Genomic DNA, 26857 nt, shown 5'->3' with positions numbered 1-26857 from the left:
ATTACTCTTATTTGAAACACTCTAATTTGTTTGATGAACAAAAAATCTCTACGCCAATAACAGAAACAAAGCCTTTACTTCTAACTACTACTTTAAGAAAAAAAAGGGTAATAAAAGGTCCCCTTTTTAACTTCTTCAGAGCACTGAAAGCTAATAAAGATCAATGTTTTCGGCAAACTAGCACTGGTTGGATTTTAAATGATGGAATAGATCTTAAAAAGTCACATGGATCTTAACAACGTCTTTAAGTTGTGGAAATAAAAAATTCTATACCCTGAAATTCATGTTTTATATTGCTTTCCAATTCCAATCTGTCACATTAAAAGCATGGTGTTAACACTTCTGAGTATCAAGCTAAATATAACCCTGTGTTTAATTTTTTAAAAATGATTTAATGAACTCCATGCAAATTAGATGGATTAACCTATCCTATTCTGTGATGATATTTCATTAACTGGAAGGCACCAAGGGTTTAGGAACTCCATGTTTTCATGCATGTAGTATATTTGAAAACATGCTCCTAATCCAAAAAAGGAGGTTAGCATATGTTTAGCTGTAAGTACACGTCACAGCCCCTCTGAAGCCTGAGAATGTGGCTTTATTTGAGTTCAGTGGGGTGCTCGCTTGATTGAAAACGTGTGTGTCTTCAAAGGCTTTAGATTGGAACCGAAATCGCTAATACCAAACTATCCTGAAAGGGCTCACTGTATTTGGATGACACGCTGTATACCTGCAAATCGGAAACTTCCTCTCAACACATCGTTTGCAAATTTGAAGTGATGTCTTGAGTGTCCCAACATTTATTTTCCACATTATTCATAAATTAAGGATTTGTGTGTAAGTAAACACAGGCCATACGTTCACAGTGGCTGTCCAAGTACATCTCTGGTCTTGTTATGAAAATGCACATGTGAGGTAATACTTTGGCAGAATTTTATGATTCGTGAAGGAAATGTATGTTTATTATTAAGCGTACTTGAGTACATTTAATAATGCATGTGCCTTTCATTCATATATCTTAGAAGGCCAAGCATGGGCATATACCAGGTTCCTAGAACTAGGTACTTGTCTTAGACGCCGGTATAGAAACTTCCATTGATCTTGGTAGTTTTTGTGGTCAGCTTGAAGTGCAGTTAGCATTTATTGAAAAATAGATAGAGAAAATGTTCAGATTAATAGCAGGAAACAAAGAAAAAGAAATAAACATGGGCAAGCCTAACAGAAATAATAATAATAAACTATGTACTCAAACAGAAAAATAAACAGAATACAGAAATATTTGTATTTTTTCAAATATCTGCATAAAAAAGGGGTGACACAGGATAAAAGAATTTCAGATTGAATTACCTTTCTTTACACTGAAACAAAACCACGCTTACCTTATACATGAGATAGTACTTTGAGTAGAACAAGTTTAAACCACAATATGAATTTTGTTCTTGAATATTCTTATGAATTTAGAATTACACAGGTAATGTATCTGCAGTGTGTCCTCCTGAATGGCTGAGCTTAAAGTCTTCTGGAAGCCTACTGGGCCTGCTCTTCCTAACCAAATACTTATTTTTCATTTACTATGGTGCAGGCAGGTACGAGGCATGTCATCCTCCAGGGCTGTGAGACTTTCCCTCTTTGGGTGTCCGGGCCTGGTCCAAAACTCACCGACTGAACCGGAGACACTCCTCCCCGCCCCCTGGCTCGACTTCACAGGTCTTTGGTTGAGGTTCTACCTGAGGCAGGTTTCCTGCCACTTTACTCGTCGGTGACGGGTCAGTACTTACGCAGCAGTGTCTTCGTTTTGGCTGGGTCCTCCTACGTGGGGTGGGACAGGCACACAGTCTGCACACAATTCATTAAACAAAATATTCACAACACACAGCTGCACACCAGCTTTGAGGCTGGATTTGACAACAATGGTGCTTGAGTGCAGGTTTCCTCTTCAAGGCATTGGGAAATACCTTGTCTTTTATAACCCATCGTGTAAGTAAACAGAGCACGTGCCAATACCAAATCCTTACGGTATGCTGTGTGCTCCAGTCACCACGCATCACAAGCACCATCCACAGCACGTACGAGTCACCGGGAGGGTGTTACATCCACGTCACCCCCCCACTCACCACTGTACTATACGCAGGGCCGTTGCCAACACAGTGTCTTCTGGTAGCTAATCTCCTTCACGGGATTCAAGGGGACCCAAGCAGGATTTTGACATGCTAAGATCTAAAATACCAGTTGCGACTTCCCAAAGATAGAAATGGTGTTGCAGAAAGTATCAGTTACACAGACACTCTGCCACCCCCTGCAAAACAGCACCTAAAATAAACTCGAGTGTAGGCAGCTCCAAAATCCTGGTTTATACTGGCCACCATGTTGTGGTGCAGTTAGTGAATCATTTATTATGAAGAATTCAAATTTTTCCACTTTCCCAGACACAGATTTTCAAGACTACTTGTGATTTTTTTTTTTTGATGGCTAAGTCCTTCACACCACCATCCTCTTAGATGTGCCGTCCACATGGTACATTCCTCTCCTGTAACTGCATTCAGATAATGGTATGTGCAGCATGAATGTGCAGAACTGGTATGTGCAAAGTCATTTGCTAAAATAGACTAAGTGAACACATATGATGTTGAAAGACTTGGGAAAAAAAACTTAGGAGTGAGAACAAATGTTAAAGGGTTTTATTTGATATTTTTGCCCAGTTCTAGTGCTAACGTGCAACAAAATAAAAATGTACTGAACAAGGGTGCATGCCTCTTGAAGCTGTAAGACAGACCTAAGAGGAAATCACTTGTTTGTAGATCAATGAACTACTGATATGACAATAACCATGTTGCTAACACAAGATCCCAAAGAGTGTTAACTAAATTTTCAGTGTGTCCTAGACAAATTACAGGTGCTAAATCTCACAAGACAGCACTCAACCCAGCTGTTTAATCACAGCAGTAACCCTTGATGACTTCAGCAGGGCTACTGAGGTGTTTAACTCTGCAGACTTAGGCCTAATCCTTCCTGTGATGGAACTGATGGAGCTCACACTTAGTTCCAGTACTAATTTTTTTCATATCCTCCCTCCCTTCTGGCTTCAGCCTGCTCCTCTGGTCACGCACCAGGCTGTTAATATCCCTGATATATCAAAACAAAGGATTTGTTCAGTGTGAGAGGGACAAAAATTAATGATATTACAATTTAATGTATGGAAAGAAGTAGAGCATTCATAATATTATACAGCTATACGGCTTTCCTGCTTCTGAAAGATCCCATAGCATGTGAGGAATGGTACACATACTGCAGCATGTCAGAGCTTGGCTGCAGATGTGGATGTAGGCAGACCGGCACAAAACCCGTCAGCGCTGGAGGTAATGGCCAACAAGACACAGCACAGTAGAAGCAATGTTGGTTTTGACCAAAGAGTCTCAGCCCAAAGCCTGTTCTTACTGAAAAGGGAAGAAAGAGCCATCAGCTAATGTTAGGATTTTAAGGAGGCATCTCCTGGAGACTCCAGGCTATGTATCATGTACTGTGTCATGTAATTTCTTTTGAATGATGAAATATGCTGATTGTACATCAATTTTTGTTGTGCTGTAATTTTCACTCATTAAATTATCCAGGGTCTAAGATACAATTTTTGTTCAAAATCAAGCAGAGCAAGAGAATGAAGGAAAACACCAGCCAAAGGCCTAGAAGATTGAACATTGACCTAGGAGGAGATGGAGGTAGGCTCAAATCCTAGCTCCTATGCAGGCAGTAAAAGCTGTAGGAACAGTACAGGAGCCTAGAGTGGCTGGATAAGTTCTTTCACCTAAGCGCAAGTGTAAACAAGGATGTCTCTTGAGTTCCCGGTAAACACACTAACCCTTCAATTATTCATTATTTTCTAGTTTTCCTCAAAAATCTTCTTCAAAGCAAATGCCTGCTCTAAACTTGAACATCATAAACAAAACGAAAGAAATTTCTTCCACTATGCAAAACTTAATCCTTCTATACTTCTTAATCACCAACTTTCTGGAAGGCCTTAGGAGAAATGAGTCTATGTTGCCATCTTTCATGGTTTCAGCTGGGAGAGTTGACTTTCTTATTAGCAGAATGATTTGGGATGAGAATAGTGTTGTTAAAACACTGACGGTTTTGATTGTTGCTAAGCATTCAAGGCCTTTTCCGCCTCACACCTCCCCTCCAGTGAGTAGGCTGGGGGTGCAAAAGAAGCTGGGAGAAGACACAGCTGAACAGCTGACCCCAACTGACCAAAGAGATATTCCATACCATACAATGTCATGGTCAGCATATAAAGCTGTGGGAAGAAGACGGAAGGAGGGGCGTTCGGAGTTACGGCATTTTGTCTTCCCAAGTCACCATTACGTGTGATGGAGCCCTGCTGTCTTGGAGATGGCTGAGCACCTGCCTGCTGATGGGAAACAGTGAATGAATTCCTTGTTTTGCTTTGCTTGTGTGCACGGCTTTTGCTCTACCTATAAAATTGTCTTTATCTCAACCCACGAGTTTTCTCACTTTTACTCTTCCGATTCTCTCCCCCATCAGAACTCGGGGGAGTGAGCGAGGGACTGTGTGGACCAGCTGCGGACTGGGGCTAAACTGCAACATCATCTTACTTTTACTATCTGCCCTTCCCAAAAGGTTGGAAGTGCATTTTACTAAGATCTGTTACATACTGTCAGATTCTAAGTTGGCGGTGACAGAGAACAAGAAGTAATATTATAAAACCATCTTTTAACTAAGAAAAAACGACAACTTTACACCTCCTCAAAAAAATGCAAAACGTTTTGTCTAAGAAAACCATTCTAACTAAAAGAAGATCACTTCTGGTGTTTTAATGCTTTATGAAGACACGAGAGACAAACTAGACACACTAGTTCCCTTCTCTGCAAAGTGCAACTGGTATATTTTTTTGTGCTGGTGCCTCCATTAGCAGTGCGCCGGTCTTCATTTCTTCATGGAACTGAAATGTTGAATTATTCCAGAAAGATAAGTAGCAGTCCCAATGGTTTACAAATGTATGTATTGCTTAAATTAGATTGCCCTGAGCTAGATCACAGAGTGTCTTGGAGCAAAGGTTTGACAGGCGAACATCTACAGTGCAAGCTCTCTTAGAGGCCAGGACCTGGAGCCAGAGGTCAGTGCACTCTATAGCTCTCTGCCACATCAGAATTTACCGAGAAAAGCTCATAATCCCAGAGAAAACTCAAAACAGGCTTTGGGGAAGAGACAATGACTCATGCTGCCAGGAACTCCCTGGTGTCACAGCAGACTATTTCTGTTTTCTATTGCCCTGGCACGGGCTCTGCCCCAGCCCCGGGCACCCCCACCGCTGCCTGCAGAACGATGCCAGCACGGCTCCGGCCCACGCTGTGGCAGCCTGCACCGGCAGATTCACAAAAGTGCTCAAAATATGGATGTTTAAGCAAGAAAAAGAAACGTAAATGAACATAGTTCTTCCCTTGTTCTTAACTAAGCAGGCTCATTTGGTTTTGCAAAGAGAATAATAGTTACAGACGGAAAAAAAGATAGAGAAAATATTCTCCAATAATACACTTAAGCAGCTATTGGTGGATACAACTTTTCACACTTGCTAGCTGTGGTCACTAGGTAGAGCAAACATCTTTTATCTTTTTGTTGGTGACTATTCAAAATATGAGACATGACCTTCTGGCCCTTCAGCAACTGGACTTTGACCACAAGGAGCACCAGGTGAAGTACATCAGTACAGTATAGTGCACAAGCAGGTCTGTGTAAGCTACTGCACACATGTATGCTACTGAAAAAAATATGGCAACTCATATCCTCTTGTCTTGAACTGAGCCCCATGTAACAGTAAACGTGAGCCCCGCGCACGGGGCAGGCAGGCACCCTGCGCTCCTGCCGCCCAAGTCAGGCCACAGGGGTGAAGTGCAGGGAGGTTAAAGTCACGCTAATTCCTGGTGCTGAGAGGTGCTTCAGGAAACTTATCATTGAAAGGTGCACTATAATTTTTCATACAAGTGCCTGTGAGAGTATGCGCTGCTAAAAATGCCATGGGGGAGAAAAATACTTGAAATATTGTAGGCAGCTCTATTATGAGTGACAGAGTTAGAAAATGCTGCCAATTTTCATTCATTTTTTGAGGAAGCTTTTCTAACATTTTAATTGACCACCTGATATTTCATGCTCTGGACACTTCTAGGAGTGAGGCTTTTTTTGGTGTTGTATGAACTTCTAATGACCTAAAAAAATATTTTCCACTATAGTTTACACGAGGGCTTTAGACAACACCATATCCCATTCAGCTGCTTCTCCTCATGACATCTTGGCTGGTAAGTGCTTGGTTTGCCTGTTTTTAATGCTGCTGGCTTGTTTGAAGTGAAATCAGAAGCTCTGGGCAATTAGAGAGCCCCATGACTCAACAGTGCTTCAGTAATTTTTTCCTAGGTTCCCACTTACTGTGCCAAAATGGCAGAGGCTACGGGGCTGAGGAAGAGGCTGTTCTCTTCTGGCCCTTGTGAGTGTCTCCCTCTCCTGCTGGAAGGGCAGAGGGGTTGAGTACTCATTAACAGGAAGGATGGGGAAAACGACATCACACGTATGTGGTCATGGATGTCATGTACAAATACCCTTTTCTTTGTGACAACTGCATATCACAGATAAAATGAAAGCCCAACAGCGGACGTGAGGCTACAACAAAGTGACCTTAAACCAACGCAAAATACAATGAAATAAAAAATAACAGCAACATTTGGAGGAGATTATTAGAAATGTCTCCTGGATCTGTAAACAAAGTGATCTCCGCCACTGCAATCTGTGAGCAGTGCTACACACCATTCAGCAGAGCCAAACATGCTGCTTTGTTTTGGCAGGCTACGGTAAGTGTAAGTGAAGAAGAAAGGCTTTCTGAAAGCCACTTACCATCCTCTGGGAGGAAAAGGTACTCCCTCCCTCTTCCCTGTTCTCAGACAGGAGTTTCCAAACTCTCTTTCCCACTGAAAACTCTTGACGGCACTTTCTCTGGTACAGATGGGTCCCAGCCATCTGGCCAAGTAAGGTATTTCCACTCAGGAGGGTGTGAAATCCCACTCTTAGAAGGCAGTCGTGTGCCACGGGTGCAAGTGGCGGAGGGCTATGTTAAGTAGCAACAGTTACTTCATGATCTGTTATCTGATACGTGGAGGTCCTCAGCACGCGCTCGCAAAAGGGGAGTTGTCCAAGGCAGGAGTTCAGCCAGAATCAGGTTTCAGAAAATCTGAGCAGCGAGATCCTCACCCATTTGAAGCCAACAGGAATGTACCGGCTGACTTCATGGGTCCAAGAATTTGACTACAGTTTGTTCAAACAAATAGTAAAAAAAACCTCAAACGATTTAAAAAGCCATCTGAAGAGCACTTGGAAAACTACGCTGGACAAGATTTCTTTTGCTAACTGTTAGCTATAACCATTGCACTGCAGTTGAATGTCGTTACTTCCAATGGCTGCAAAAGTTGGTAAGTGAGGGTAAAACTACAGGCTAAATCTGCAGTCACTTCGTTCTCTCTGACAGAGGTACTCTGGAATAGTATTGACACGAAAGACAGTGTAATTTGGCCCAGGACAGTTAGTTGTTCATATAGCTCTGTACGCTAACCCGTTCTCCTGTTACTGTTAAATTCAAAACAACAACTGGTTATTCATACAAAGGTGATTAAAAGTAACAGTATGTTCAGGAACACGCAGGATGTGCAAGGTGAGCGGTGACAGCAGACGCGCTCCATGCAGTTCGCAGTGCATGGTAACGCTCCCCGGGGACGCTGGGGAACGTAACTGCAAATTCTCCGATGGGAGTGTCTGAGGTGTTTTCTAGAAGGTGTCCTACGATGCCAGCAGCCACGTTAAAATGATCCCTGTGCATTCACATAGTCACATCACAAGCACAAGCACACGCAAGGTGCTAAGTGCTACACAAACTACCCTTTCCAGCCTTTCACAAATTCTTCTTTTTTAAAGAGACACAAGTAACCTATTTGCCCTGTAAGCACTTGGGAAAGGATTCCCCCGGCCTTAATTTTGACAAAATAGTTGGGTGGGAAGGAGCACTTTGTAATTTTACACTATATATTTAACATTAAAAGAATTCACTGACACCTGCTATTTCAAGCTATAAAACTGCACATGCATCACATTTTAGGGCTACTGTAACAGAGAAATTCCTGTGTTCAATGTTTTTATTTCCATTATTCTAAATTTCTAAACTTCTGGAAACAGGTTTTCTCACAAATGATACTACTACATAAAAAAAAAACCCAAACCCTGTAAAAACTGTTCTACCACTTAATGCAATTATATAAGGCACTATTGTAAGAAAACTCTGGACACCTTTTTTCAAATACGGGACTCACTACAAGACTTATTACATTGTCTTGCACCCTATGGCCACCACTTAAAAGCAGCTGACAAGAATCTTTGGAACTCCAGGAATTCAAGATTATGAACAATTAACACTTATCCTAAAATTAAATTAGCAAATTGATAGTAAACCTTCAGCCCCTCTGATTCCAGACCTCCAGTTTCATGATTCATTGCTTGCAATTACTAAATGTCACAGCTACTTTATACAGAACCAGCAGCGCACATACTCCTGTGCCTCGAGTTTTCCAGTAACCCTTGGATTATTGCTGAGGCTATCAATAAAGCAAACTTTAAATGATAAATTCACTGTCCTGCTTTCCATTTTTATACTGGCAATCAGTCTAGCTATAGATCTTCCTGACCTTGCATTATTATCTTATTTGGAAACATGTATTCTTCTCATCCGCGCTTTCTTTTTTTAACACCAAACAGCTATCTGAAATGTACTGCTTGATCTACTGTTAGTTAACATATCCTGTAAACACTACTGTGTTTAAAATAAGAGCCTATAAAGTAACTCATATTAGGGATATTGTGTAAAGTTGTCTCATGCACCTCATTTATGCAGTGGATCATCACAAGGTGCATTCCTATTGAAATCACTCATGAAAAAATCAAAGCTTAATCTACGCCTTTGCTAAGCAATAAATGCAGAACTCAAGCAACCCACCATGACACATCCTGCTGTTCACTGTAAAATAGAAAGGAAAATTCGATATTGTATTAGGTCAGTCACAGGAGGGACAAAGGACAGAATACTTCACTAGAGTTCCGCGATACAGAGATCTCCTGCTAACTGCATTAGAGAGGACACTCCAATGTCCTAGATTTCCTTGCGAGATTATTGACTCTGCCTCCCCACCTCTTCCTCTTGCTGGAGGTTGCTGCTCCGTTGCATGTTGGCCTTAAAAGTTCATGAACAATCCTTAAAACAGCGGGATAGTTTGAGGCAGTGACCCCAATGGTCACTAGAGCTGTCCCTGCCTATGACCGAATAACCACATCCACAGCACAACACACCTGGAATTAGTCTTTCTTACTCTAAATCACAGCAGTTTTGAAAAGCTGCCAGATTCTAAATCTCACACTGAGTTGAACAGCCTGTCCCTCTTTGCACTAAGAGGTGGCATGGAGCAGTGTGAGCCGCTGGTGGGCAAGATCCTTTCCTCCTCCAGACCCAACCCTGGTGAACTGCGAAAGCTCTCATGTGAGAGGGAGCTGAAGGCAGCAGAGCTTATTCACAAGAATAATTTTAGAATTTAAAAATAAATAAATAAATAAAAAATAATATATGACGGGAGAACGCCTCAGCATTGTGAAAGGACTGGTGCCTTCAATTCCTCTTCTGTTGTATCAGGTGATCTAAATACACAAATATCTCAGCTACAGACTGTGAAGTTTACAGATGAGAAATTTTGAAATGTGCTCTTACATTTCTCCTTTTTTGATGGTAAAATTGAGTCACTGACCATTTTCTTAGATTAATGCCATTTCTCAAGTATTGTACTGATTATGTGAGGGGAAAAAAGGTTTAGGAAAGCATGACTGAAAACAACACAACATACAGAGATAATCATATTCTTGTACGTGGTCACATCTCCCTTCTGAAAGATGTATAAAAACATGATTAAAGGACAGAGATATCTATTTATGATTGGTTTCTACCTCCAATTTGAAGTGTAGTTAATGAACAGTTACTGGAGTTATAAACCGTACTGAGAGTTTATAAAGAATCCAAACATGTAAGAGCCCACCCCAGTATGGGATACCACATCTGCTCTACCCTCACAGCAACATCATGCAATTTCATTTGTATCAGGAATTGGTAACCAATATAGTACCCAAATCCAATACAGACATGATCTCCTGACGTGCAGAATAGCTGAGATACAGGCAAGAAACTGAGACTGGCATCCGCACGCTTTAGAAAATGGGATTCACTGGGTGCAGCGGTTCCCTGTGCCTTGTTTCTGATTTTCTGGTTAAAGGGAAACCTCCAAAGGGACGGCACTGGATGATGATTCAGCATTAACTCACTGAGAAGACTGCAACACACTAAACCAGCAGCTCTAGTCTGCTGAACGAGGGCTTTGCTCGCAGGCTCACGCACGTGCAGTGACCAGGCAAACTCGACTCAGCCTACAACAGCAGCCTGGGGTGAATCCAAGTCCAGATCTCCAGAGCAGGGAGGAAATGTAAATAGCCATCTTAAAAGGAATGGCTAATGGCAGCGCATGGCAAACAAAACGTTCAGCTTCACAGTAACTTATACACACATATCACCTGTAACATAAGCAAACAAATTGTCAACCAGCAAAAAAGTGTCGTTTTTCTCTGACTATTGTCTGTGCTTTGAAGTTTGGTGCAGAAATCAAGCAAGAGCCTTGACCTGACCAATATTAATTTTAAAAATGTATATTGCTATTGTCTTTTCTCATTTTTATTCTTTTCTATTGTGAATTATACAATCCCAGATAGCTAACGTGCTTTCCCAGACTGTACAAAAAGAGATGGGCCAACCCAACCCAAGAGTCCTCTAATTGCCACTGAGTTGAAAAGACTTAAGATCAGGATGCTGGCCCATAAACACCGAGCTCCGTTAGTGGAATGTGTCCTTTCCCCATCCTATTTTTTGTGGAGAAAAAAGCATTCCCTGGATATTCCACTTATAGCTTATGAGTGAAATGGGAATTTGCTGTTGACGTGAGTGAGGTCAGAATTTAACTCTGTAACTTTAAATTAAAAAATGAAAAGGATTTTCTGTTATGCGATTTTAGCTGGGGTGAAGGCTCTTCCTAGCAGTGGCTCCATCAGCCTGTGAGTTCCTCAGTATTTCCTGCATAAAGATCTGTCTTCTGAGATTTTTCTGAGTAGCTGCTGCCACTCTGCTGCAGTATGTTACTACACATCGAGACTGTTCTGGCTGGACAAGCAAATACAATGATAAAATTCACCACAAAGGAAGCAAATTTATCACTCCTAAGTCTCAAAGAAACACAAATAATTATCACTGAAGGTCCAGTTCAGTGAAGAACTTGAAAGACCTGTTCAAACTGGAAAACACATATCAGTTGTCCCCTTGATTTTCAGGGATATTTTGCTGTGTAAGAAAAGCCAGTGCTTTGCTGCCTCAAGGCCAGTTAATTGAGCCTATGTACGGTTATGTAGTGATTAAGAATAATTTTACAAAAGGCTAATAAATTATTATTAGCTGTTTTAATAAATGCCTAATCAATTGGCAATTATACGTTACTGTGGACTGCAAACCATAAGAGGTCTGACAAACAGCGTCTGTAATGTTCCCATAAAATTGACACATAAAGTACGATAATTTCACCCCTTCCTAAGGCTCGCCTGCACTAGAGACACTTTTCTTTCCAGCCTAAGGCCCTTATACATCCATATTTATACGTGCGAGGTGGGTCGCCCCCTAGATTTATCGCAAGTCCCTCATGTGAATAGAGCTGGGATTTGCAGCAGGAGAGCCCAGCTGGTTAAGGGCATTTCAAAATCTAGGAGCACTTGACCAGCGTAAGATACAGAGAACCAGAACTACACAGTGTGGGCTGTTACCAAACATTTTTCAACCACAGAAAACTGTCAGGAGAAACACAAATATCTTTGCAATTTTGGATATGTTCGTATAATATTTCTGAAGAACTGGAAACCTGAAAATTAGTAAAAATAATAATCTTTTAAAGTTCTCATTTAAAATACATGACATCTTTATTTTCATTGTTTAACAAGACAAAATGAGAATAAAAGTAGGTTATCAAAAGTGGGTGCTGGCGTTCATACCTTTTTATAACCGGCATACACATAATGTATATGAATAGCCACACATTTCTAGTGAAAGACTATGAACAAACACACATACATATACAGAGATATAGAAACATACTATACATACATACATGAGTGAATATACATATTTATGTGCATACAGTATACAGACAAGATACTATACAGGTACAGTAAGTGCAATATACTGTATAAGGCTATACAAACACCGAAAGATTCTGGTGAAATGGTGACAACCATGAGAACAAAGCTCGAATGGGTTGTGACTTAATGCAGATGGTGGGGAAAACCTCGCTGCTCCGGGTCGTGTTTTATGCATCAGACACACACAGTTCGAACAGAAACATGGTACAATACGTTCAGTTCATATACAAAAAAGGGAAGACAAGTGGGAGCGCATGGAGGTAACTGAAATGTGTATGAGCAGACAAATAACGTTGTTCTACCTAGAATACAGAATGTTTGATTCATTTACAGAAAACGCCTATATATAAACCCATGCTTTCATGAATTCATGCCATTTTTATTTCTGTTTTTTTCCTTTAAGAATATTATAAAATTCTTGCCCTGAGTTGAACATAAATACACACAGAAAAGGGAAAAAAAAAAAAAAGGAAATAGCATGCTTCTGGCTTTTTTTTTTTTTAAATATTTTTTTAACCAAGGCACAATGTCTTCAATAGTGGTTGCAAGACCGTTTGAAATAAACTTAGCAATTGCTATTGTTCTGGTACTGCATCCTTCTTAATGTGACTAAACTAATTGTTTGCACACAAAAGTCTCAGAACAAGTTTTAGAAGCGAATTTACAAGTTTTGGAAGAGAATAAGTAAATTTATGAGAAACGCCTTAAAGAGAGATTCCCTGAAGAGGAAGGAATGCTACCAAATGAAATTCCTTTATAGGCAACTTACTGATGTTTGGAATGAAATTATTTCACAGAAATTATATTTGTTTAGTATTACTTTGATACCTATTTTTAGTAGAACCATGTTCAACACTGTAAGAGCAGCTAAAAATGAGAAGGACTTCCAAATAATTTATGGTTTCTTGTTGTAGGCAGACAGGAGAGTGGACTCACTGATTCAGTGTTTTATAAGTTGCAAGGGGTAGTAACTTCGGAACATTTGTTCAATGAGACCGTAAGACTTTCAAGGCGTGTATCTCCCCATCTCACCAACCTGCATAAGTCTTTTACTGTAAATATTAGTTATTAGTTTCCATATATGTCATATTAAATTCTATATACCCGTGTACAAGTCTGACTCTCAAATGAAAGGTCTGGGTGCAAAGGGCATGCTTAGCTCTTGCCCCCATGTCCGAGCCCTCTTTGCAGGGCAGCTCTCACCAACTTCCAGGGCCTCTGAAGAGTAGCTCACCTTCCAAGGAACAACGACCGACATTGTCCTCCATCAACTGCGACATCTGTCCCCACACACTTCCCTGTTGAGCTAAGACTATTTTTCAAAGCACTGAAACACGCGGTCCCAACTCTAGCGAAAACAGGCACAACGTAACAACCCCCTGAAACCACAGACCAGGCAGATGAGATCTTCTCGTGTCTGTCCTATGGCTTTTAAAGAAATTGTAACTCCCAGTCTGAGAAACAACTAGGTAAAAACAGTAAAAAAATGTTGAGCGGGAAGTGAGAACCCTCATAAATGCTGTATTTCATTCTTTGACAGAATATTGTTGTATTTGAAAAGTTTCAACAAATTCTGTGAGGGAACAAGACTCTTTCTGTACTCTGCTGGCAAGCTTACAAAGCCCATGCAAGAATAAGAAGAGATCGGAGTAAGGGAATAGAGTACTCTTCCTCCCACTCTCTTCCACCACAGCTGGAATAGGGGCAACCAAGCCAGCACTCGAGGGTGAGACAGGTATGACGACAGACTCTGGGTCTGGAGCTCAGAGACTGTCGCCCCGTTCCCATCTCTGATATCCTCGTTCTGTGGCATTACTTCTCCTAGAGCTGAACTGCTTTCACCCATCGCTGCTTCCCCCCGACACGTCTTTTTTGTGCCCCAAACCCATGCTGCTGAGTGGTATGGAGAAGGAGAGCCACCAAAGCCATGCTTGGGCCTTGGGACCTACCATGACGACAGGGTGTGCTCGGATCCACCTCTGCCTGCCCGGCTTCCCCCGCGCCATGAATCAGAGGCCACTTTGGTGGTGTGAGGACTGTCAAGTATGCACTCTCTCATGCTCTTAAATCCTGGCAAAATAGGACCCAGCAATGCTGTGACCCGCTTCTGCTGCATGGCCAGCCCAGCTGAATGCTGAAGAAAAGATGTTGGGACAGCAACAGCAGGGCTGGCTGCCACCAGAAGACAGCTTTGACACATTTGCTTCTCCTGCCAATCAGTCAGGCGTGCCTTGGAGGTGAGGGATGATGGATGTGGCAATTCCATCCACTTCAAGGTTTGCATTTGCTTTTCTTTCTTTCTTTTTTTTTAATAAGCGTTCTCTATTTGCAGTTTGTATATTTAGAAACAATTTGCACTGCTCTGGACCCATGCGCTGATTACGTAAGACCAGATTCAAGCTGAAACTCAACACAATGCAATGCGGAGCCTTCCCTAAAGCATTAACATTCTTGTTGCTGCTCTCATCCAAAATGTTGACAGCATATTTAGCTGGACTGACGACAGCAGAATTTTGCCTTTCTTGTGTGCAAGATACTTGTCCTTGCAGGACAAAAAAAAGCAATACCCAACTGTGTAAAGTAATCCAACTGCTCCCTCTCGTGGGCATGGGGCTCTGCTGCACTTTATAAAGGCACAAAAGCGTAGTCAGACATCCAGACTCGCAGATTTTTATCAGTGCAAAGTCCCCAGAAGACTGTGTGACACTTCAGGATACAGCTCATGCTCCGGGCACCTCTTTCTAGGCAGCGACAGTCTGTAATGATTCATCCCTGACTCTTGCGAACATTCAGCCTGAACAAGAAGGCAAAATCCTGTGGGTCTGGATGATCCAGATTTGCAAATCTGTCAAATCCAGACATCACCTCAAGCTAAAAGTTGGCCCATGTCCCATCGGTGAAGTGCTCGTGCCCAGGGTTTCTCTCTGTACCCCACCAGGGGTTCCTCCATGCCAGTCCATCCTCCCAGGTAGGACCCAGAGGAGTTTCTTCCTCACACCTATATGCAAAACCAGCACCCACAAAATTCAGTCTACGTCTACATTCTTTTGTTTTCGCCTACACAGACACTAAAGCGTTCTTCACTGGAGGAGCAGAACTTCTCCATGACAGGGCCCTTTGAGAGAGAGAGATCCTTTGTAAAACGTTCCTAGTAAAATTTACCTGATTTTAGACACTCAAATGCATTGCATTATATTAGTGGCATATAAAACTAATTAAAATCACTTTCGAAAATACAGATTGCACTCCAAATAGTTTTTGCACGTTCTAGTTTCACATAAACCAAAGCTTAAGCAATTCCTGACAGTCACATACTTACCCATCTACTCCCATCTGCAACTGCTTGCTTTCTCATCTATTACACTGAGCTTACAAACCCTTGGGGTAAGGACAGTCTTTGTTCTACACACATTGCCTACCAACACGGGGACCTTATTTATGCCTATGACTCTTAGACACCACCACAAATGTTATTGTGGTAGATCCTAGTGGCCAACATTAGGCAGGTTTTGGACGCAGTGACTAACCCAAGCCTTATTAAAGGTGATGATTAAACATAACGAGTAATTTAGTCCCTTTAAGGGAACAGCTTCACAGGCAAAAATAGAAGCTACCATCCAAAGCAATAAATAGCATATAGAAAGTCCAGACCAAACTCCCATGGGACTCTGATTACAGAGCGAGAGGCACAGGACTGTTCCCACACTGTGGACATACATTTTGAATGAAGAAAAAGATCAAGTATCCAAAAGGAACAACCCTAATCTTGGCTCCAGGAGCACAGAGACAGAGATCTCAGAGGCATTGTATGGGCTGGAGGGGAACAGTTGGCATTTACACACAGGGAGAAGAAGAAAACGATTGACACCATCCCATGAATTGTTTCATATGTTTTGTTATTCTACATCCAAAATACACAATAGACTTTCAAAACTTTTGAAAATTAGAGGAAAAAAGAGAAACAGAGAAAGCCATACCAGAGTAGCAATTAGTACAGTAGTTAGATACTCATTTTGAATAGGAATTTGGGACTGTATGTCCCCCGAGATCTTTACCCAGCAGCCCAGGGGGATCTTTTTTCTCCTTTGGCCCAAAAAGCAAGTACAACAGAAGTTGGATCTTTCATTGCAAATCCTTCTGCATTACTAGAACCACAAAAGCAGAATCACTAGAGTTTGGTCTAGCTTCAGATCGTGACTCTTCAATCAGTGCATCTAGCAAATATCTGAAGTACTGAGCGATGACAGGGGTTTATGCTATGTAGCAGACACAAATTCCCTTATTAGCATGCTTTTTTTTTGGTTTGTTACCATTTCCCTAGTATTCAAACTGGATGAAAGAGTACTTCAGTCCACAGAGTTCTCCATCTACCTGCAATGACTGTATTTCTCTCACCTAATGGGAGTTAAAAAAAAGACTGCTGCGATCAGATACGGAGCAGCAGAGCTTGATTCATAGGTGCTCATTTTTCAGCAGCAGAATTCATTAAATGCAGCAGTCAGGAACCCGGCCCTGCTAAGATGCCCAACAACTGCAGCGCGTTTACTGACTGCTTTGAACCCCTGTACACTGTTGCTGGGGAAAATGGCAACTTCAGGCTGAGAATAATAGAAGAGCACAGATGCTTTGTTTATGCTCACAGAGTAACACAGAGCCCATATGCTTTCAGATGCACATTTGCCAACTAAAGCATGATAATGTCAATTCATTGGGGAAGTATTTTGTCTAGGTGCCTTCAAAAATAATTATAGCCATAATAATAACAATTTACCCTTCTTGCATTTATTAATTACAGGGTGAACACAATGCTTACAAGGCACACAAAAACTCTAATATGCTTTGTATACACAATTAAAGCTAGAGACATTAAGAGTTGGGCTTGTGATATGTAGCTGACCCAGTACAGAGTTGTTCATGCACTTAGGCATGAGACAAATACCGAGCAGCTTTGCTGCAGAGAACTCAGTACCTGTCAAAATTCAACTCTAAATTACCTCTCTTAAGTTTCGCAAATGTCTTACAATGAGCTCATACTGCACTTGAACTGCAGGGTATTGCTCTAAGAATGCATGTGGAAAGGCCTCTCATCAGTTTTAATGCTAAAAATTTGTTTCACAATAAAACGTGCGTGTTTTAATTGCATTTTGGTTAGTACCTAAATATTGAGTCTTAAGCAAAACATTACTCAAGCTGTTGTGTGGAAGAATTTGGGATTTAACAGGTGAGGCTGGTTGCAAGCTCCCTCCCTCCCTCCCTCATGCCAGCTGCTGTGGTGCAAGGCTGTGCATGGTGGTGGCACCCATGGAGAGAGTGCAGCCACCCCTCTGCGGGCACGCAAGGACCAGCAACGAACATGGCTCACAACGATTTCCGCACAAGGTTCTTGCAACTAATTGACGCAACATTTATGAGTGCAGCCAGCAGGGACAGAAAAAACCCCAACACATCAGCCCAGTCTTCCTAAAATAATTTATCTCCCCGAAAATTCGGGTGAAGTTCCTACGGGATCTGAACAGGCTTTACCTGTCCCTAAGCCGGGCAGGGCTTTGTCACCTTTTGTCAGGCTTTTTGTGCCGAGCAGGAGCCCCGCCAGCCGGGCAGACGGGGCAGCGCCCTCGCTGCCGGGGAAACCCCCCCGTTCCCTCCGGCCCAGCGCAGCCGCTCCCCTGCAGCCCCGCCGCCGCCTCCCGGCGACCCGAGACGCCAACGGGGACCCGAGACCCCCCCCGCCCCCGCCGCGGGGACCGCACGGCCGGACCCCTCCCGGCGCGGGGCGGCGCGCGGCCGCCAGGCGGCGCCATGGTGTCGCCGAGCGGGGCGGGGCGGTGCCGGGCGCGTCCCGCCCCCCCCCGCAGCGGGCTGTGACCCGCCCGCCCGGAGCATCGCGGGGATCCGAGCCGCCGACAGACGCGGGTGTCCCCCGCACGCTTCCCCACCTCAGCCCGGTCCCGCCCGGCGGGCATCCTGCGTCCCGTTCCCGGCCCTGGGAAAGATACGGCTTTTGCTAGTCCTTTCGGATTATTCCAAATCGTTCATTCTGAACAGTTGTTAAAGTGCATTTTCGCCCAGGACCGCTCAGGCACAGACCCAAACAATACAGAGGGTATTTTCTTATGTTCTTGCTGAACGTAAACTAGCGTGCGTTATATCTGTCTCAGGCCAACTGTAAATAAATACGACGACAAAACCCCTTCCAGTTGCATATTTAAAGTAGAAATTCTGCTTTCTACTTCTCTACCTACGTTAACACATTAGAAAACTCTGCTGGAAAAATCCTGGTCTGTTGCTTTCAGGACTCCACAAAGCTTGGATTTCCATTTCCTTGGAACAGCTTCCTTAGTGGGCGTCAGACAGCAAGCCAACAGCCATCCCAATACGGGTTATGCTCTCCCCTGGCCACTGCTAGCCAGGCTGACTACCAAGTTCAGCAGCAGGGAAGATGCCAAAAGCACGTCATTTCAATGATTAACCATAGGTAGGACCCAGACGTACCACCCGTATAGCTTCTCCCTAACACTCAGCACCCATGGATCAAGTCTGAAAAGGTATAAATGTCTATTACCTACCTGGAAATTTTAATGATTGTTATCTATTCAGTGGTAAATGTCCAGGAACCTCTAACATGGACAGACCAGGAATGATCCCAGCCAGCTTTCCACAACCGACAGAGGTGGTTAAATTAGGAGGATAAATTACCAGGTTATCAAAGATAGCAGACATGCAGCTCTACATGGTCACTGAGGCACTGAGGTTTAGATAGGCGAATCCCTTCTGCAGGTGTCTCTCTTCATGCGGGGAACCTATATTATACTCCTGATTTAGACATCTCAGAGGTAGGTAGGGTAGATCTCAGCTAAATAGCACACTTGGTCCTTTATATAAGTCTGTTTCATTATTTAGCTACCTAAATACAAATTTAAGGAGCCAACTTGTATCTAAAATTCTTGCCTGTCAAAGATATGTAGTCAAACTACGGATGGATGCATTTGGTACAGAACGATAATTACATGGTCAAGTCCATTCTGTGAATGGGAGGCCTTTCCCTTTTGCTACATTATATTCAGAGAAGTCACAAAATAAGTGGAAGCTCTCCTCAGTTTTGGAAGGTAATGGTTAGTTTGTCCATCACATGGGCCTTCTGGGTCATGTTCAGTGATGGGGTCCTATGGGGGAAGAAACATGCCGTCTCAACTTGCTGGGGGCTCAGGCAACTACCGGGCAAGCAATGAACTGAGCTGCATTTTTTTTGGAAAAAATAAGCCACAGAAAATTTCAGTGTTGATTCTGACGTATTTTCTAGCTTTTCCTTCATTCCTTCAATGCCAGTTGAAACTCCTTAATTCATAGCTGTCCATGTATCTTCATTCCTTCCTCTGAGTTATTCCTTCTAATCTCAGCATGGCTTCTGGATTTCACTTTGATCATCACTGTACAAAGTTTAGATCTTTCTGTGCTTAAATTGCAGCTAGATATCACTGCCCAGTCCTCCCCACAAGAAGACACCAGACCTTTAGAAGCATGCAAACCTTCAGAAATAAGGTAGCATACCTCGAGGAGACAATAGTAAAGGACAGTGCTGTCTTCCTGCTGAAAAGCAAGTAACTAACTGGCAGCATGAAAAGAGGCTGCATGTTTACAGATAAGACACATAGTTCTGTGAAAATCTGTCTGAAAATAGGCTCTGCTTTGCAGAAAAGCTGAAATACCATATTGTAACCATCAGGGGTTTTGCTTTCAGAGGGTGTATTTTCCTTCAGATTGTGGGTCTTCGTTACAAACATGCACTGTTGTGCTGCTATGCAGCTTAATACACGTGATTTTCCAATAGCTGTCTACATCTTAATGCAAACGAATTTCACTTTTAAAATCTAGCAATAGTTACATTGTCTCCTTTTTCTTAGAATGGAAACCAGTGGGGTTTTTGGTGTGCAGAAGGCTGTTTGGGAGAAACCTGGCAGTGATGTAGAGATGATTTTATGTACATTAAAAATACGAATGTAAGATGCTTTGCTCTCCAGCAGAGGGACTTCCGCAGTGCAGGTTGCTTGAAATGTTTTCTTCTTTTGTGACAGGCATGCTCAGTGCACACTTATTCTGCATGCGACAGGGATTTTTGAGTCCACCCATAGAGTGTAATCCTTTGTTAGCCTGAGATGAAGATGTGGAGAATGACAGGATGCAGGGAAACATCATTGTTCATAGCGATAGCTGTGACTCCAAATCCTGCTTACTTTACATAAGTGAACGATTTCTTTTTGCTATGGGGGTGTCCTGACATAGAATAGAATCATAGAGTCATCTAGGTTGGAAGGGATCTTTAAGATCATTAACCTAACCACCAGCCTAATACTGACAAAACCACCACTAAACCATGTCCCTCAGCACCACCTCTACCCATCTTTTAAATACCTCCAGAGATGGCAATTCCACCACTTCCCTGGGCAGCCTGTTCCAGTGCTTGATAACCCTTTTGGTGAAGAAATTTTTCCTAATATCCACTCTAAACCATGACTGAGCATTTACCACTGCAGGGTAAAACATCACCAACAGAAGTCTCAGGCACCAGCACAGAGGATCCAGAAACATATGTGATGAGTTATTCATTGGGGCATCCTTGGACCATGTTTATTCTACTTTACAAACTTCACGAAGTGGTTAACTTTTACTGTTCTCTGTCCACTTAGATGGCTACAAATGACTGGTACTTGTTTTCATTTCCATATAAAGGCCAAAATCAGATAGACTTTCACTACTTCTAATTTTATTCACACATTTCTTATCTCTAAGATATAAATTATACATACTTTCTAGAACATTTTTCCATTCCCTGTAAGCTCTCTGCTAACATCAGAGAATATCTACAAGGCATTACGTTTCGTGATATCTACAATGCTTCTCTGCTACTTACACTCCTCTTTTTAAGATATTTATATTAAGGTACTTATTTCGGAAATATAGCTATATGCCACTTCCTAAGCTCAAACACATTCCATGCTTCTGCCATACTACAGCTCCAAGCTCTCCACTTGAATTCCTCTGCTACTCCCTTAATTTCTTAAACTTTGTCCTTACACTGTCAATAACTTCAATTCCAAGATAAACTTACATTTATCTTTCGGTTTAAATTGAGTCAATTCACGAGGTCATCCATGGTTAATTCCTGCAACCAGCTCTTTCAAAATGCCCTCACCCTTTACCAGAACTAAGTATGGAACAACATGCTCTCGATCTGGCTCAGCCTGTTGGTACCTTCTGGCTGCGGCTGCTACACTACAGAATTTTAGTGTTCTCCATCAGAGACCAGCCGCATAATTCATCTCTTTGTAAGCTCTTTCTTTTTATTTATAAGTGATCAGTATAATGCTTACCATCAGTACACCATAAATATGTTCTGTGAATATTAACTGGTTGATCCTCAAAATTCCTACACCAATAAACAAATAAGAAAATAAGGCATAGGGGTGTTAAATGTCAATAGTTACAAAATTAGTCGATATTTGTTTGGAATTATAATTTAGGTTTCCTTAGCTCAGACCTATTGTTGATCACTAAGCGTCCTCACCACTTCCTTGAATGATTCTGTATTCTTGAGAACTCAGTTGCAAATCTGATTTTTTCCCCCAAGTTAAACATTTTGAAAAAAAATCAGTTTGGGGTCCATGAAGATTTGAGAAAACTGACTAACAGTAATCTGCCCTTTCCCAGAGCTTGTATCCCTGTATGAATGTTAGCTGTGCCCATCTCCTCAACACAAAGAGATGGATAACAGGATGTGTCCTCTTAATCTTTTGGGAAGTCTGCCTGCTGATTAGGATGTGGTTAAGGAAACCAGTATCAATACAATCAATAGCCACAGCACACGAAGAGAAATACCCTGTATGCCACGATCTGTCCCATTCAGAATGGGCTAACAACCCAGCTATTTACAAACACATTCCACCTGTCATAGATTAAGACAGAATAGGTGTATAAAGAACACAAAGTAATGTTTGTATCTGCCACGGAGATAATGAGACTTTCGTCATTCCACTGGAATCAGGGTCAAATCCACACCTTTAAAAAATGATGCCATCCTAATAAATGATGACTTAATAGATGGACAGTAAGAGATTGACAGCTTGAAGGGAAGACTTTCTGGGAGAAAAAACTTTTGGTAGTTTTTCTTGTTTTTCATGAAGCCACATCCATACCAATAAATTATTCAATTAACAAGATCACTCTCTGCAGTCACTTGACAATTCCTCTTATCATCCTTGTTCCTTTCTTCTGTATGAAGTGAGGTGGATTTTTCCTCCACAGTTTCAGTGAACCCTGGCTGCAGCTTCTAAGAGGCTCATTATCTCTTCTATCACATCAGCTTCTGCTTTCAAGGCTTATTGTTTAGTTCTTAATATAAACTGAGAGAACTAAAATCCCTTCAAAACACCCAAGGTGCCTTTGCCACTGAGTAACCAGCAAAGCATCGTGTCTGCTCTAAGACCCATTTAATCAAAAATCACATACTACATGAACACTGGGACATTCAAAACCTTTGGAAGTAAAATTACCCTAATTTCTTCCTTAGATGAAGGAACACTTGACATGGTATTTAAATGGGCTGTCATTTTGAATCTCCATTATGAATTTGATTTTCTTATGTAAAACAGGCTTTAGAAATGTGCATGGTTCTGTTAGATATTGTGTCCAGCCAGGCTCAGAAGTAATAGAATAGCATCAGTTTTTCAGGTTAAAGGATTTTAACCTATATGGACTAGGCTACCCAAATAGAACCTTCCCAACACGTAGTTAGCTGTCTGGGTTGAATAAATCAATCATACTCTTCTTGTCTCTACTTTGGTCAAGACCTTCTAGAAGCAACTCACCAAGCTACAAACAACTTAAATACGTGATTATTGCAAAGCAGTCCTCAGGGAGTTTTCCACTCAAATCTCATTGAAATTCAATAGGATTACTGGGACCAATTCCCTGAAAGCCAACTGAAAATTCATCATCTAAAGTAAGGGTGTTTGTGTGTGTGTGCATACATATATGTATGTGCACATATATACATATATGTTTACCTTTCTTTGTGCATAGATATACCCACACACATACACAGTGTTGCGTAGGCACGTACACACAAGCGATACAATACTGGAGTGCTTTGAGCTTGACAGAAGGCATTCACATTGTGTTTAAGTGAAACCTCTTCTCTCAATTGCTACTCTCAGCAGTTAGTTCTGTCAAAATAATAATACAGGTCTGCGCAGCAAAATGATACAATATCAGTATTAGCATATAAAATAAAGGTAAGTATAGGTTTCCCGTGTCTTTATTTCCTTTCCATTTTCTCGCTATTGCAGAAATTTGCCAAACCCAAACACTTCCATTTCTTTCTCAAGGGTCTATGTGGCATTTTTGTTTTTGATTAAGAAAAAAACCCACGTTATCTCTGTTAAAGATACAAGGACATGTTCCTCCTTTGATTTGGTTTTCGATTCCCAACAATATACAATAAATAGAACTACTACAGTGGACTATTTAATAGTCCTGTAAGCATTACGTGGCCTATAGCTGAAGAGAGTCTAGCTGCCTTAACTAAACAAAATAACTTGCTGTAAGAGCAGTTTTCAGGACAGTGATAAATCATAGTGTAATACAATCATGCATTAAGCTCAAAACAAATGTGAGGCTGGCACAAATATTAAAGTACATCTGGGCAGAAGTCAGGTATGTACAAGTCATTGACAAACATTGGTGCAAGTGCTTTAGACAAGACATTTAAAAGAAATTTACATAAAAACATAGACTAAATTTATCAAAGTTTGATAAATTTTAAAGACAGTAAAAAAGTACAGAAAACATGAAAAAATAAAAAACCCAGCCAATTCATACAGTACAGTTTTACTACATTTATATTACAGAATGAAGACAGAAAAGGATACAAGGAATTAAGAGCAAAGAAAATTCCACTGGCTGTGGCCAGTGGAATTTCATTGCCAATGAGAGATGCGCACACACAGATGCACGCACACGCACAGAAAATAAAGACAAAAACCAAAAAAATCATTTACTGTTACAAATGACAGACACAGAGGTGAGAAACATTTGGCATGTTGTAGCACATGAAGTCATTCACGATTGGCTAACGATGGTACCTGGCTCGGCTGAAGATCACTGGCTTGCCTGAGCGGAGTAACAGATGGAGGAGGCACACCTGATGTGGACGCAGACCGACCTAATCTGCAACTTGATTTAGGCTCTGTGAAGGAAGAGAGAAGAAAATACACCAGTGAACAGGAAGTGGGTTACTGCTACAGTCAACTGAAATGTGGTGGACCCAGGATTCCCTTGAAACAGAGAGTCCAGGCTTGGATTCTAGTTAAAGTCTTGGGCTTTTGGTTGAATCATCAACAGAAGTTGAGATCAAAAGAAGGGGGATTAAGACAGAACCCATCCCATGTCCTGGCCTCTTTCCTCTCCTGAAGTATAGAGCATGAAACAGAAGACAGACAGGAAGCATATAAAGGAAACCTTTTTGTTGCCCCCCCTAGTGCCTTTTTCTACTCCTCATAAAATACGGCAGTGATTAAGGGAGTTACAGCAGCTTCTGGTTTCATCTCTCCATCCCAGAGCTCAGGGAGGTGGTAGCCCAAAGACGGACTGTGCTAAGGGAATGCATGAAATGCCAGAAAATGAAGGACGTAGCGTATAAAAGTGGTGAGGATACTGTCGCACTTGTGGATTTGGAATGACACCAAAAATACTTGGAAATATGATGTTAAAGGCAAGGAATTGAGAGATAGAAAGTAGGAAGAAAGGAGAGAAATCAGAACATCAACAGTGGCAAATTCTGAAGTCAGTTCCCCAGAACAAGGCAATTACAGAAGTAGAGGTTGCTGTGAGAGAAAGCTCTATCCCAGAGAAGAACTGCACAGAAATTACACAGTTATTTCATTTTCCTTCTGCTGTTGTACGTGGAGGCATTTCTCGGAAGGCTCCCCCTTGATTTCCAGTGCAGGTTACTACTGTTAACATACTGACACGAAGGTGACCATGCAGCTCAGGAGTCCCTAATGGAGGTTTTTGTGTCTGAGCCATGCTGACAGCAGTGTGCTACCCCAGTGTTCAACACTCCACATCTGGTCTAGAAGAAACTGTCTTTTCCTCAGAAAATGGTCTTCCTGTTTCTGCCTAAGACAAATATTTGTCCCGTCATTTCCTGCTTATGGCCGAGGAAACATCTCCTCTCAGCCCATGATTTTTGGCTCAGATGAACATGTTCATTCTCCTCATGTTTTACAAGCCTTCCTCCCAATCCTGCTCCTGTCTTTTCTATTTAGTGGGCAAACACTGAGACCAAGGACATTTGCACTCAACAGACACACTTTGTACAATAACAGACTCTCAAATTCAGCACTGATAGTACCACTTTACCATGAATAGCAAGTATTTATAATAATACCATGCCTCCTTACAATGGGTTTAAAGAATTCCTCAATTCAATCTCACGTTCTCAAGAAGAGCGGAAGGACCTATGGCTCATGCAATCCTGGTGTAGCAGGTTTGCCTTTGCACATGTTTTATCGCATACCTTTTGCTCGTGTCTCTCTGAAATGTATTTTCTCATGCCTCATTTACGCTGATGCTTTGTTTGTGGTTGTTTTATACTAATATCTCTATTTCCTACATGGATCTCGAGTATCATCACTAGCCACTGGTTGGGCCATTGCTGGAAAGGAATAAGATGTCCATCACTATCCTTAAGGTCACTTGGCACATCTTGGAAACTTGAGGACAGCTGGCACATTACACCACCTACCAGCAACACGCTGAAATGTGTTCTTCCAATCTCACTGATGCTTTTTCATTGTCACCTTAAATGCTTATTTTTCTTGGATGTTTCAGAACTCAATAGGGCATGGAGAAGAGCTATCCACTTAAGCTGGAGCACTTAGACCAATGAAAGCATCTGTATGGCTGAATATTCATCAACTAAATATTAATAGGTTGGTTAACATCCAGCTGGCTGAGCAGCAAAAATATTTATGCTGTTCAACAAATGCATTATTCAATTCACTCATTCCTAGTCAGTCTGTAAACATACCACGAGTCAACTCGGCAATAAGCATGCAGAAAGGAGCAGACTGATCTCCCCCATAACCTTGCATTTTGTACATAATCTGTTGTTTTGCTTTTTTTGGACTTGGGCAGTTATTCTGAAGGTTTGATTAGATTTGGTTTTGTTCTGATTTCACACTGTCTGTGTGCCAGACTTCTGACTGTTTCTTTTAGTAATATAGATAATGGATCTCATGTCTCTTCCCTCCTGGAATTTTGCTGGGGTTTCAGAGAGGACAAGAATTGGGGGTTTTGTGGTTGTTTTTCCCTACCGCTAAACAGAGATTCTGTTTTTGCTGTGACAAGCAGAATCAGACACCCAGCATGTAAAAAACTCCAAGGCGCTGTCTGCCATTGCTTCGGAATTGGGTTTTTTTGGTTTTGTTTTGTTTTTTTCTTTGGGAAAGCAGAGAGAAGTGTCATAATTTCCAATTTGGATATATGT

The 26857-nt window shown here is 41.7% G+C and overlaps 1 protein-coding gene across 2 annotated transcripts in view; it reads right to left on the bottom strand.

Annotated features, from left to right (window-relative positions):
* NYAP2 (neuronal tyrosine-phosphorylated phosphoinositide-3-kinase adaptor 2) overlaps window positions 1–26857 on the bottom strand; it is a 138230-nt gene that overhangs the window by 4181 nt on the left and 107192 nt on the right. Inside the window, exon 1 of one of the 2 annotated variants that reach the window (XR_008467203.1) lies at window positions 6895–7116. Coding sequence is in view for 1 of the 2 variants with exons in the window: in XM_054207377.1 (XP_054063352.1) it covers window positions 24450–24553 (104 nt within the window). In the remaining variant the exon portion in view is untranslated. Of the gene's footprint in view, window positions 1–6894; window positions 7117–24449; window positions 24554–26857 lie in introns of those variants that run through there. The other variant, XM_054207377.1, reaches the window with a different exon arrangement.

This window comes from Rissa tridactyla, chromosome 6 (assembly GCF_028500815.1).
Source record: "Rissa tridactyla isolate bRisTri1 chromosome 6, bRisTri1.patW.cur.20221130, whole genome shotgun sequence".
Classification (NCBI taxonomy): domain Eukaryota; kingdom Metazoa; phylum Chordata; class Aves; order Charadriiformes; family Laridae; genus Rissa; species Rissa tridactyla.
Note: the sequence above shows the minus strand (reverse complement) of the source record. Positions and strands in the feature narration are given on the sequence as shown.